General features: G+C 38.6%; 1 protein-coding gene across 15 annotated transcripts in view; it reads right to left on the reverse strand.

Moving 5' to 3' along the window:
* Window positions 1–13,118, reverse strand: part of Phf21a (PHD finger protein 21A) — a 171,352-nt gene that overhangs the window by 125,461 nt on the left and 32,773 nt on the right. For 11 of the 15 annotated variants that reach the window (XM_026787807.1, XM_026787800.1, XM_026787804.1 and 8 more), the window contains 3 exons: window positions 12,380–12,420; window positions 10,746–10,857; window positions 5,058–5,201 (listed from right to left, as the gene is read on the reverse strand). In XM_026787807.1, the coding sequence (XP_026643608.1) occupies window positions 5,058–5,111 (54 nt within the window). In that variant the 5' untranslated portion in view covers window positions 5,112–5,201; window positions 10,746–10,857; window positions 12,380–12,420. Of the gene's footprint in view, window positions 1–5,057; window positions 5,202–10,745; window positions 10,873–12,379; window positions 12,421–13,118 lie in introns of all 15 variants that reach the window. The other 4 variants (XM_026787803.1, XM_026787801.1, XM_026787806.1 and 1 more) reach the window with 2 other exon arrangements.

The raw sequence follows: 13,118 nt of genomic DNA on the forward strand, positions 1-13,118 counted from the left end.
TGAAGTGTCAGATTCCCTGGAACTGATCTTCAGACAGTTGTGAGCTGCCATGTGGGTGCTGGGAATTGAACCTGGGTCCTCTGGAAGAGCAGTCAGTGCTCTTAACCACTGAGCCATCTCTCCAGCCCGACATTTATTTTTCTTAAATATTTTAAAATTAAATATTTTATTCATTTATATATTACATTAAATATATTATTTAAAATATTTTGCGAGGGCATGTGCACATGTGCCATGATGCACATGCGGAAGTCAGAGGATCACTTTCAAATGTTAGTTCTCTTTCTACCATGTGAGTCCCGGGAATTAAAATCTTTGGGCTTGGTAATAGGGCCCTCTATCCATTTAGGCATCTTGTCAATCCCTTTAATTCTTAATTGTCCAGCAGTCAGCTACCAAGTGCTGCTATTATTGTGCCTCTTTCTAAAGCCAACTCAGCTTTGCTGCTTCAACTGCTATGTAAAAAACACAGTGGACAAAATTTAAGACCAGGCTGCAAAAGCCTAAGAAATACCTGGGGAATGGCATAACCTGTGTTCTAACTGGACAGAAGCCTTTCTTCCTGGTACTAAACTACATCATGGATAGCTGAGACAGTCAAATACACAAAGCATACACGATGAAATTCCGTGTCACATTTGACAAAACTAGCTCTTCAACAGCCTCATCTAAATCTGTGAAGTAATGCAGCATCTACAAGCTCCATAGAATGGAACGTATAAATCCTTACACATCTAACTACACTTCAGTTTTATAAGCTGATTTGGGCTGGGGAGATGGCTGAGTGAACAAAGGCCATTTCCACCCAAGACTCACAACTTTAGTTCTGCCCCGAGAAACAACCTGGTAGACCTTCTGATGTCTACACGTGTCCTGTGACACGCAAGCTCTCACACACATAAGATAAATGTAATAACACTTCAAAAAAATAAAGCCGGGCAACAGTGGCACACGCCTTTAATCCCAGCACTCGGGAGGCAGTAGCAAGTGGATCTCAGTGAGTTCGAAGCCAGCCTGGTCTACAGAGTAAGTTCCAGGATAGCAAGACTACAACCAAGGAGCGCTGTCTCGAAAAAAATAAAGTAAAAAATAAAGTCCAAGTGGTTGTTTTTTTTTTTTTTTTTTTGATTTTGTTACTGCAGAACTGACTATTATCTGTAAATTTATTTTGGGACTGAAAGAGCTCTTCTTCCATAACACTGGAGTTTTTAATTGATATCTATTTATTTAATAGATAATGCAAGTTGTCTACTTGCGTGTAAGTATGTGTATGATATTCCGCTTCATGTTTGCACCACATTCATTCCTGTTATCCTCAGGTGTCAGAGGTGGGTGTCAGATCCCCTAGCATTAGAGTTACAGATGGCTATGAGCTACCACGTGGGTTCTAGGGATCAAACCTGGTTTCTGCAAAAGCAACAAGTGTTTTAACCTCTAAGCAATCAATGTACCCCCATGGCACTAGAATTTAAAAACTGACTAGTAAAATCCACTTCTGCAGGAAATAAATAAATAAATCAGCTTTTCTGTGTATAAGCAGTTAAGCCACATTCATACAAACAAGGTAAGATGAGGAACTTACTAGACCACCCAAATCCCAGGTGATTTTATACTGGAATTGCATTACCAAATTTTCCACTGAATGACTGATGTCATTTTCCATGATAAGAAAACAACAGCTGGGCTAGAAAGATGGCTCAGTGGTTAAGAGCCCTGGCTGCTCTTCCAGAGGTCCTGAGTTCAATTCCCAGCAACCACATGGTGGCTCACAACCATCTGTAATAAGATCTGGCGCCCTCCTCTGGCATGCGGGCATACATGGAGGCAGAATGCTGTCTACATAAGAAATAAATAAATAAATCTTTAAAAATGTTTAGGAAAAAAAAAGAAAAAAGAAAACAATAGCCAAGCTGCCAAATCCAGACTACCACCTGTTTCTTAAATAAAGTTTTATGAAACTGAGCCCCGGCTCCAGAACTGAAACAGAGAGACAGGAGGATCTGGAACCTCACTGTCAAGTCAGTCTAGCCAATCAGTAAGCTTCAGGTTCTGTGAGAGACCCTGTCTTAAAAGAAAAGTTGAACAGTGATAGAGAAAGATATCCAATGTCCAATTTTTTCCCTGTGTGAATGCACAGACACACATACACACAAAGACACACACAGACACATACCCACACAAAACAAGCTCTGAATTCACAGAAAGGTAAAAAAAAAACAATTCCATAAAATTATCTTCTGTCTTCCACACAAACACCATGGCATGCATTCCCATAAAAACACATCATGTACACACACACATACATACACTCACAAATAATAAATAATTTTAAATATATTAATTGGTAAGCAAATTGTACAAATAAAATGTACAATAATTAAAGATGAAAATAGGACTATAATTCCGAGACTAAAAGATGACTTAGCAGCTAAGATTATTTGCTGTTCTTGCGGTGGACCCGGGTTTATTTCCCAGCACCAACATAAGGAGGCTCACAATGCCTGTAACTCCAGTTTCATGGGATCTGACACTGACTTCTAACCTAGTAGAGCATGCACTGCATGTAACATACTCAGGTACACACACATATATACATAAAATAGAAAATATTTAACTAACTTAAAAGGCTATAACTTTATACTTAAAACAAATAGTCAAGGGGCTGGAGAGATGGCTCAGAGGTTAAGAGCATTGCCTGCTCTTCCAAAGGTCCTGAGTTCAATTCCCAGCAACAACGTGGTGGCTCACAACCATCTGCAATGAGATCTGGTGCCCTCTTCTGGTCTGCAGGCATATATGCACACAGAACATTGTATACATGATAAATAAATAAGTCTTTTTTTTTCTTAAAGTTCATTTATAGACAATTCTTTCAAGAAATATTTATTTGGGACATGTATCTTAGGATAAAGAATTAAAAGAATATAAACTGTATTCTAAAATTTCTTAAGAAGAGAAAAAAATTCTAGATATCACATATACTACCATAAAATTATCTTTGATTCAAATAGATTTCAAATTGTTACTTTATTCCCAAAATACTGGTGAGATCAGCTTTAAACAATTATGAATTTAAGTTTTGTTACTTTCCACTAATCTGAAATAGGTTCAATATTCCTTGATGTTAAAATATTTTCATCTAGGAGCTAAGATGGCTGCTCTCCCGGAGGACTCTAGTTCAATCCCCAGCATTCATAAAACCCTGGGTACCTCCAGTTCCAGGGGATCTCATATCTTGCCCTGGGTTCCAGAGACACCAGGCATACATACGGTGCAAATACCATACATATAAAAGAATAATTTATAAGATTATTTTATCCAAAAAAAAGTTGGTTTTAAAAAGAATAAATTTTTACTCTTCTTAATAAAGACCAAATAAAACAAGATGTTCATTACCATATTGTTTACTAAGAGAAGCATGCTCTGCAGGGTAGCTGCTGAGCAGGACATCTACAAGGTCCAGATCAGCAGCTGGGACTTTCAAAGAGCTCCACGTTGTTCAAAGAAAACAACAACATACACAGCAGGCAACTTTGAAGCTTTCCTATCAGTTCTAATCCCCATTAATTCTTGGGCAATAGGAAAACCCAGTAATCGTCAAAATCCCAATATATATCCCAACAATTTCAGAAATCAATGCTGCATTAGCTCAAATAAGAAAAAACAGAAGAAATTATACGCCAAAACAAAGCCATTTAGGGACTGGAGAGGACCCGAGTTCAATTCCCAGCAACCACATGGTGGCTCCCAACCGTCTGTAATGAGACCTAGCGCCCTCTTCTGGTGTGCAGGCACACATGTTGGCAAAACACTGTATACATAACGTGCAAAGGCCTGCGTTCAAACCAAAGTTCCCTTCATCCATCCAGTCCACCCCACATTCACAAATGTTACATGGTCAAAAATAGCCAAATCATCATTTATCACTTTTGAATACCAAGGATTATGCATATGTATGTTTATTTATGAGCCTCAACCCTAATACCTAACTGATATCTAAAAAGAAACAAACAGTAATAGTCTATTTATACAATAAATGTTAGCCGGGCGGTGGTAGCACACGCCTTTAATCCCAGCACTTGGGAGGCAGAGGCAGGCGGATCTCTGTGAGTTCGAGACCAGCCTGGTCTACAAGAGCTAGTTCCAGGACAGGCTCCAAAACCACAGAGAAACCCTGTCTCGAAAAAACAAAAATAAATAAATAAATAAATGTTAATGATTAAGTTATTTTTCTATCTTGAGTATAATTATATGCCTATTTTTATATATTCATGTCAACATACACAAATTAAAATAAATATTAAGTGTTTTATTAAGGTTATAATACTATAGTAATAACTGTATAAAATAAATATAAAATTTATATATACATTTTATAATTATACTTTTAAGGTTTGTTTACTTTTATCCGAGATAAAAATGTAAAGATTATAACATTTTAAATACTGAAGACAGCAACCAGGTTTTCTTTACCCAAGATTGGAATCATGAAAAAGGAACAAAAAAGACTGAGAGACGAGGCACAGAGGTGAGCCACAGATGAGCACATGTGTAGCAAGTATATACACACTTGGCTTAAATACATCTCATTTTTATTATGGCAAAGTGAGGAAACAGCACTGGGGAAGCAGAGGCATGGGGACAGACACAAGTTCAAGATCAATGTATTTCATGGGGGAGTGCCAGGCCAACCAATTCAACCTAGTGAGGCCCTGTCTCAAAACATCAAAAATTTAAAAAATTAAAATAATAATAATAAAAAAGACAAGGAAGGTATCACGTGTACAGAAGGCCTTCAAGTAGGTCAGAAAACTGCAAAAGGAGTTGTTTTTTCTAAATCCCTTGAGGAAATAAAAAAAAAAATATTTCCAGCTCTTTTTTTCTGGAAAAGATGTCAGGAATATCTTCTAAAAGTTCATAAAGGCAGTAGGAGTGCATTTGTAGAGCATCATGGTCATTGGGTAAGTCTTAGAATGACTGTGTAACTTGACCAAAACACAGAGCTGGGCCTGTCTCCTTAGCAACACAGTAGGGATGGGCAGCCAATCACAACATACCTGGTGAACCTGAATTTCCACTTTAAGAGCCTCCTGTAGAGTCTGCAACTCCATCCTCTACCTTCTCCACTTTCTCTTATGTCTGCTAATTCTACAGTGTCTTCAGCCTCCGTTTAAAATAACAAGCTCCTCTTGTTGCTGCAGCTGTGGAAATCATAAAATGTTTGGGATCATTGTATTGGGAATAAAGAAAATTTGTCAAAATAATTAAATTAAAAATATTATATTTTGTAACACAAGAAGAAAGTGTCCCCAAAGGACTGTTTAAAGTACTTCAGTGCCAAAATTTTCTGGGTTTTCTTCTTTTGAGCATTCCTCCATAGAACACTTCAAATAACTAAGAAAAGAAATACAACAGCAAAAGTGATGGTCAAGGAAACAGAATACCCACTGTGTGCTCGGCACTGAGGGCAGGGAACTGAGAGCCACTTCCACCTAGTCGATAACTGGCAGGGAAGACTGTCACCATTCAGGGCACTCAGACAAAACATGGTTAAGCATTTCAAAATCGGAGTAGACTGGAGAGTTCCCAGTTTCCCAAGGGTTAAGTTGAAGCACTGCGGGAAGGTATTTTAATTTGATTGCAGTGTTACACTACGCTAAAAACAAGTCCTAAAACAAAGGGAAAGTCTTGAGTGTCTTAAATGTTTTAGCAACAACTTAGTATTTAAGACAAATACAATGCTCTGCAACACTGCAGTTACCACAAGGGCTGGAGGGATAAACCTTCATGGGTAGACCTTGAGATGGCCTAACACTGCCACGTTTCTGGCTTTGTAGGGACTGCTGTCTCCTTTTCAAATTTGCCAGTGCGCCTCTCTGACCACGTACATGACTGTATGGAGATGTGGTCTGGGTTTATGACTGTAAATGGGACGCCTGGTCTCACCTTCCTATCCTATACCATCACTACTGCAGCTTAACCAAGTAGCTCACTTTTCTTTTATCTTTTTCTTTCCTTCTCTTAAAAGTGGCCATGATTTGGGGTATTCTATCAAAGCTAAGGTATTTTCTTGTCTGAATAAATTTAAACTTTATTAAAAATCTCTTTTCTTCCTTATACCTGTAAAAGCTGTAGCTAGTACTACTTTCTGGCACTGAGGACAAGATGATGAGACTCGGGACCCCTAGGCTCTCTAGCACCCCCGACCCACTGACAGTCCTCATCAGCCTGACTGCATTCACAGAGCTACGATGAGATTATTAACTATAAAATACATCCTGGGATTTCTAGTTTCCATTATATTTTCTTAATCTCTCTGGGCTTAAAAACATCAATGACAAGCTCTCCTCTAGGGTTTATACACTATGTTATGTAAAATCAAAATATTCTACCTTAAAAATATTAAATTCTCAAAGCACAAAATTCTTTCAAAGTTACATCTCCAGAAGTCAGCAAAGATTTACTGTTAACCAAAAAAAAAACTCATACAGGCAGGATATTTAGGGGAAATATTTTTAAAAGGAGAAATATCATGAATTTTAGTTACTTACTATCCTAAGAACTGTTGGGAATTATAATAAATACTACAATCATTAGTAACTCACATAGAGCAAGACTTCTGTGGTCATTTATACTTTCTTGACTTACAATGGCTAATTTTGAAAACTATACCAGCTACTTCCATTTTAAGTGCTAAAATAATCTTCCTTCTCAAACTCTTAATTTATACATGGCAGTTCCGTTTTACAGAGTCTCACTGTGCAGCCCATTCTGGTCTTGAACTCACAATCCTCCTACCTTGGCTTCGTGAGTACAGGAATCATAAATGTAATCCACCACAGCCAGTTACATTACGGCTCTTTAAAAACACCTGGTCTAACTTTTTACAAAGTTCTATCCGAAATTGTGTACAAAAAGATTCCCTAAAATTCTTTCCACATTAAGAATAACCCTACTACAAGAGCAAGTTCAAATCAGAAAGGCCAATTTTATTCCCCTTAACACACCACAGCTCAGCTGAACTCAAACTCAGAAAACAATCATATCACAGACACCGAGAACTTACAATACCCACCACAAAAGGTTAACACTGTTTATAGTTAGGGCTTTCTCACATTAACTAACAAAAATGTACAGAAAAGCAAGTCTCACAAGAAATAAGACCAATAAAAAGTGTGAATTCAGTCAAAGTATGTGACACACGTGCGTGACAGTTACACCTTTATGGCACCCGTCCTAGCGTCAATATATGCTCAAAAGGATTTGCTGACTGACCGATGACTATGAAAACACCAATCGGTGCTAATGACAGAAACATAAATTTCAGAAGGAAGGTTTTGCCTAGCGTGCTGAAGATGCAGAGCAATAAACTCTAAGCTGCCTAGGGTGGGTCTCATGGTGCTTCACAGCCTGCTGCAAGCCATCTCTGGGTGAAGTACTAAGGACTGCTTAGCCTTCTTTGGGAGACTAGCAATAGTCTCAAACTTTTCCACTGACAATGCATAACTCCTTTCAACTAAGAAAAAAATAATGAAAATAAAGCATCGGAAACATTTATATATAACATGCAAAAATAAAAATAAAAAACAAAACAAAACAAATACATCAAAAAGGAAAAAAGTAGCTGGGTATGATGGCCTACTCCTGGATCCTAGCACTCAAGTGAACACAAGAGATCAAGGCCAACCTCTGCACTGTACCAACCTAGGCTACATGATACCCTGACTCAGAGAAATGAGAAGAGGGTGAAAGGAAGGAGGGAGAGGAAGGAGGAACGAGTGAAAACAAGGTTGTAACCTGGAGACTCTAAATGTCAAAGCTCGCTGTGTAAAACAAGCCTGCCAGTCAAGCTAATAAGGAGCAGACAACTTTTACTTCCTCCATCAGGTTGTTAACTGCTTATTAGCGATATACAGAGGTATTTAAATGCCAATTGCCCATTTTGTTTTAGAATGAGACTGAAGGGTTAAAAAAGATCGTGACTGGTCACAGAGAAACTTATGAAAGACTAGAAGACGACTTTGAAATCTTTCATCAGACAGGTCTCTTTCTGAACAGTTGTTTTAAGAGACTGATTGGTATACACAATTAAAATACATAAAGTTATAATTTAAAAACTCAAGCCAAACATGTTGGAGCCTTTTAAAAAACACAGGAATCTTAGCGCATGCAGCATCATGTGAACAATATTTAGAGGCAGTCTTCAGCTTCACAAAAACCTATTACTTTTTTAGAAATTGTAAAATTCGCCGGGCGGTGGTGGCACACGCCTTTAATCCCAGTACTCAGGAGGCAGAGGCAAGCAGATCTCTGTGAGTTGCCTGGTCTACAAGAGCTAGTTCCAGGATAGGCTCCAAAGAGAAACCCTGTCTCGAAAAAAAAAAAAAAAAAAGAAATGGTAAATTTATTTACTGGTTGGGGACACACATGCCATGTAGTACATGCAGAGGTCAGAGGACAATTTGACAGAGCTGGTTCTTTCCTTCCACTTTTGCGGGTTCTGGAGATCAAACAGGTTCTCGGGCTTGATGTCAAGTGCCTTTACCTGCTGAGCCCCCAAAAGCTGTTACTTCTAAGTGTATAACAGATAACTTATTGTATTTGCCCAGTTCTAAAAAGGTGTGACCACAGAAAAGAAAGAGAGAGAGAGAGAGAGAGAGAGAGAGAGAGAGAGAGAGAGAGAGAGAGAGAGAGGTCACTGAAAGGTGATTATAAACAGACTCACAAGACAGTAATAGACACTTTCCACCCAACACCTCCGCACACAGCCATCACTGCAGGCATCCGCCTAGTGCAACATGCCAACTTTCTGCCTTTGACATTGCACACATTAAACCATCAGGTAATCTAATAGCCTCTCAAGTAACAAACAAAACAAAGCAGAAAACAAATGTGTACCAAGGTACACATTTGTAATCATAAAGTTTGAGAGGTGGAGGCAGAAGGACCAGGAGTTGAAGGTCATCCTTAGCTACAAAGTGAGTTTAAGGCCAGCCTGGGTTATAAGAGGCAATGTCATTGTCTGTCTGTCTGTCTCTCACAATACACCCACACCGAACATCATAACAAACTAAACAAATAATAATCAGATTGTACCCCCCACCCAAAAAAAAAGGTAGCTGGATACTGAAGAAAGAACATTTATTGCCTCTCACAAAGCAGAACAAAACCATTCATTGTATTAGGCAATTTTACCCCCTGAGAAAATGGGGCTCATGTCGCCTATGTCAGGACTTTCATGAAATTTAAATCAACTGAAGGTTTCAGAAAAGCCTTTTGTACACCATCAAGTTTTTGAGCTATTGACATACATCTTCATGCTTAAACTTTGAATAAAACTTCTCAAATTCTCAGGCTGAAGAGTTAGCTGAGTGGCTGATAGCACTTGTTCTTGTAAAGGACCCAGGTCTGATTCCTGGCATCCACGTGGAGGCTCACTACCTCCTCAGGCACTGGGAACTTGTACACCCAAGATAATAAAAATGAATCTGAAGTAAAATTTTATTAATCTGAAAATAAAAAATTAAATTTAAAAAGGCCAAATTGTCTACAAATGAGGCTGCTATTGCTCTGAGCAGTTTCCGAAGGCGCTCAGTCTCTGGTCTTTTGCCGCGACTCTTAGGACTTGTAAAAAGCTTTAGCCTCTTTTACTGCTAAGAAATACTGCACTGCAAAATCGACATAAAAAATCTTTTCTTATGCAAATCTCCAGGTCAACCAAGAGTTACTTTAATAAGCTCATGGAAAGTGTGCTCCGAAACTGTCCTAAAGAGCTCTGTGCTCTCTATACCATGCATCTCTTATGCATACAGCGTCTGTTCTGATCTATATTCACGGGTGGTTTTGAGAGGGTGGCTATTACAAATAGAAAAGCCTAATTTTTCCTTATTACTCTGCAAATTATCATTACATCCTGACTTATTTTCAGAGCAATATTTCTTTGGTGACACTCCACAAATCAACAGAAAATGTCCTTCATAAAACTTGACAACCCTGCCTTTAGAAGAGGCTGCCTACTCTTGGACACTGACCAGGCTGTGTGCTCAAATCGTGGTATGACAGCTATCGACAAAACCACCATAGCTAGCTGGGTGTTTCCAGACTATTAAATTGAGTAGTTACTGATGCTTACTGATTAATTAATGTTTCTTATCTGTTAAATTATCTGTCTGGGTTTACAGGCTATTTCTTTTACTAGAGACTCAGTACAGAGTTCATAGCACTGCAGTCCAAGGGTTCTTGTGGACTCTGGGTCAGGCTAGGAATTCCCACAACATTCTCCTCAGAGGCGGTAACTCTTCCCCATCATCAGACTCTTCCAGTGTACATGTCAAACTCAGCTTCTGGGACACAGTCTGTCTGCACACTCATCTATCTCCTATCTTTCTGTAAGGAAAGGAAGAATGCTTATTAAAATCCCAACCACACCCAACAAGTGGAACACTGAAGTCAAATTTAGAGTCTATAGACACTCGAGAGTAGTACACAAAAGCATAGTGATGTAGTGTCTAGGATTTCAGAACACATTTACTGAGGAGTCATTGAATGATGGGGGTGGGAGGCTGTCCAGGCCTGTCCAGAAGCTTATAAATATATACCACAAAAACGGTCACACAGGAAGATGTGCTGCTCCCAGCATAAACAACCAATATCATGCTTAGTAGAAGCAAAGGCATGAAACATAGATTTCAGACCAACACAGAGAAGAGCCAAGGGTTAGAGCTGTGAGAAAAAGGAGTGGTTACCTTATGAGGTAGTGGGCTCCCTGTCATTAGAAGGATTCAAGAATGCTGCATGTCATATCCCCATCTTGGAGATTCACAATGCACATTAGCATATTAAAGGTTCTGAGAAGTCCTGCAGTAAAGAAACCTGTTTAACTTAGTTAAATGCAGCATTTCCCAAATGACTTCACCACCCCAGCCCCAACCTTAGAAATATTTCTTCAGTTCCTATGGAACCAGGGTTTCACAAAACACATTCATTACAGAAAACAAAGGCCTGCATTTTTTAAAATGTAGTGTTCAGTGTGGACCTGAAGAATTAACAACCTGTCAGGGATGTAAGCAAAGAAATTGCTATGCACACCGGGTGGTGGTGGCGCACACCTTTAATCCCTGCACTCAGGAGGCAAAGGCAGGCGGATCTCTGTGAGTTCAAGGTCTGCAAGAGCTAGTTCCAGGACAGGCTCCAAAGCTACAGAGAAATCCTGTCTCGAAAAACCTAAATAAATAAATAAATAAAATAGCTATGCAGAACAGAGGCTATGATTCTGTAGCACCACAAGGTAAAGGGTCTTGATTATTACTTTATAAGGATTTATGAGGGAAAGGCAATAGAATTAAAATGGTAGCAAAATCCAAGGTTCATTGGTTCAAATCCTAGTTTCAAAATGTAGAGAGATATTAGAAGGACCACAAAACCAAAAGTTCGCTGGACGTGGTGGTGGTGCACACCTTTAATCTCAGCACCCAGCAGACAAATCTTTATATTTGAGACCAGCCAACTCCAGGCCAGCCAATACTACACAGTTACTTTGTCTCAAAAAAAACAAAACAAAACAAAACCAAACATATGCTCTAACTATTCTACACACTACGTTAATTGCTATTTTAAGGTCAGGGTTTTTTGCTCTTTAATGCAGTAGTACATTAGAGAATTACACAATTGTTGCTTGATTTCTTTTTTCAAAGCACACGTTCTCTAGATAAAGTTAATATCTATCAGACGCTTAGCACATCAGATTACCCAGTGCAATCTAGGATCCTGAATTAAGACATCTAAAAATTGAGTAAGTATGGTAAGTTATAAGCTATTAAAAGTCTATGAAAGTAGCTATCAAGAAAAATGTGTTTGCCCCCTCTCTTCTTTTAAAAATTATACAAAACAACACAGACTAAAAAACAATCTCGAATTTGAAGCCAATCTAATATCAAGTGTAAAAATACAGACATCAAGAGGCTCCAACTTCAAGGCCCCATGGCTACAGTAACCTGGCCAGTCTATATACTGCGGGACCTCAAATTTAACAGCGCAGGAATACAAAATACAACTGGAATATGAACTTCTCTTTCCTGACTTCCAATTCTCAGGCCTAACTACTGCATTAAGGGCATTTTGGCAATAGGACTTTCAAGTTTTAATGAGTTATCAAATTCAGGAGCATGCAAGTCTAGTGAAGTTATCAGAAAGAAACACAAATAAATTTCAGATATAGTTATGTGGAGCTAAAAATTCACTTTCAGTGCAAACAGCAAAACCTTCTTTCGGGGAAGAAAGATTTTTTGGAGGAAAAAAAAATCACTTACAATATCACTTAATATCTGAATGAGTACAGCTAGAATCAGGCACACTATGTGTGCATACTAAAAGTACTTACCAATTTTGGGGAAACTGGCTCTCTGTCAGTTCTTTAATCCCCTGTAAGAGAAGAAAAAAACAGTGTTAAACTGCAGAGTCGTGATTTCATCAACAGCGAACGACTCCAAGATTTCTAACTTTAAAGGAGATAAAACAAACAAACAAAAAATACCAATTTCTAAAATTTAAAACCCAACAGTAAACAAGGAAGAAATGAGTAGTTTTTACAGCAAAGAAGGAACTGAAGAGCAGTTAAGGCTCTGTTTTAACACAGCTTTTCAAGACCAGGAAAAATAATTATGAACAACAGGGAATGTGCCGCTAAGGGCACAGACACCCTGAGTCCAAAATTAGAGCACAAACTTCGGTTCCTCAAAAACTTAACTATGGCCATCGAGTTGTCAACAGGAAACCTCACCAACAAATTATTATTAACTGATATTCAAACCACAGTGAAAAGTGAGTGATAACCACAGATGACCCACCCACTGCCACATTTTCCACAGATAGTTACACACCTGAGCGCAGGACCACACGTGGAAAGCAACAAGAGGGACTGTAGGCTATTCCAAACATGCCAGTGTTACCAGCCAGCTTTCTGTAGCTGTGATCAGGCTGTAAACGCATGTGCACTGATATCTATATTTTGTAGACTGATAAAAGAACTAGCCATATGTATTTTATTTATTCAAATGGCTCCACTGCACTCTCTTTACAATAAAACATAAAGAATACTTTTGAAGTCCTTAGTTTGTTCC

The sequence above is a fragment of the Microtus ochrogaster genome (genome assembly GCF_000317375.1).
Source record: "Microtus ochrogaster isolate Prairie Vole_2 chromosome 14 unlocalized genomic scaffold, MicOch1.0 chr14_random_1, whole genome shotgun sequence".
NCBI classification, from domain to species: Eukaryota; Metazoa; Chordata; class Mammalia; order Rodentia; family Cricetidae; genus Microtus; species Microtus ochrogaster.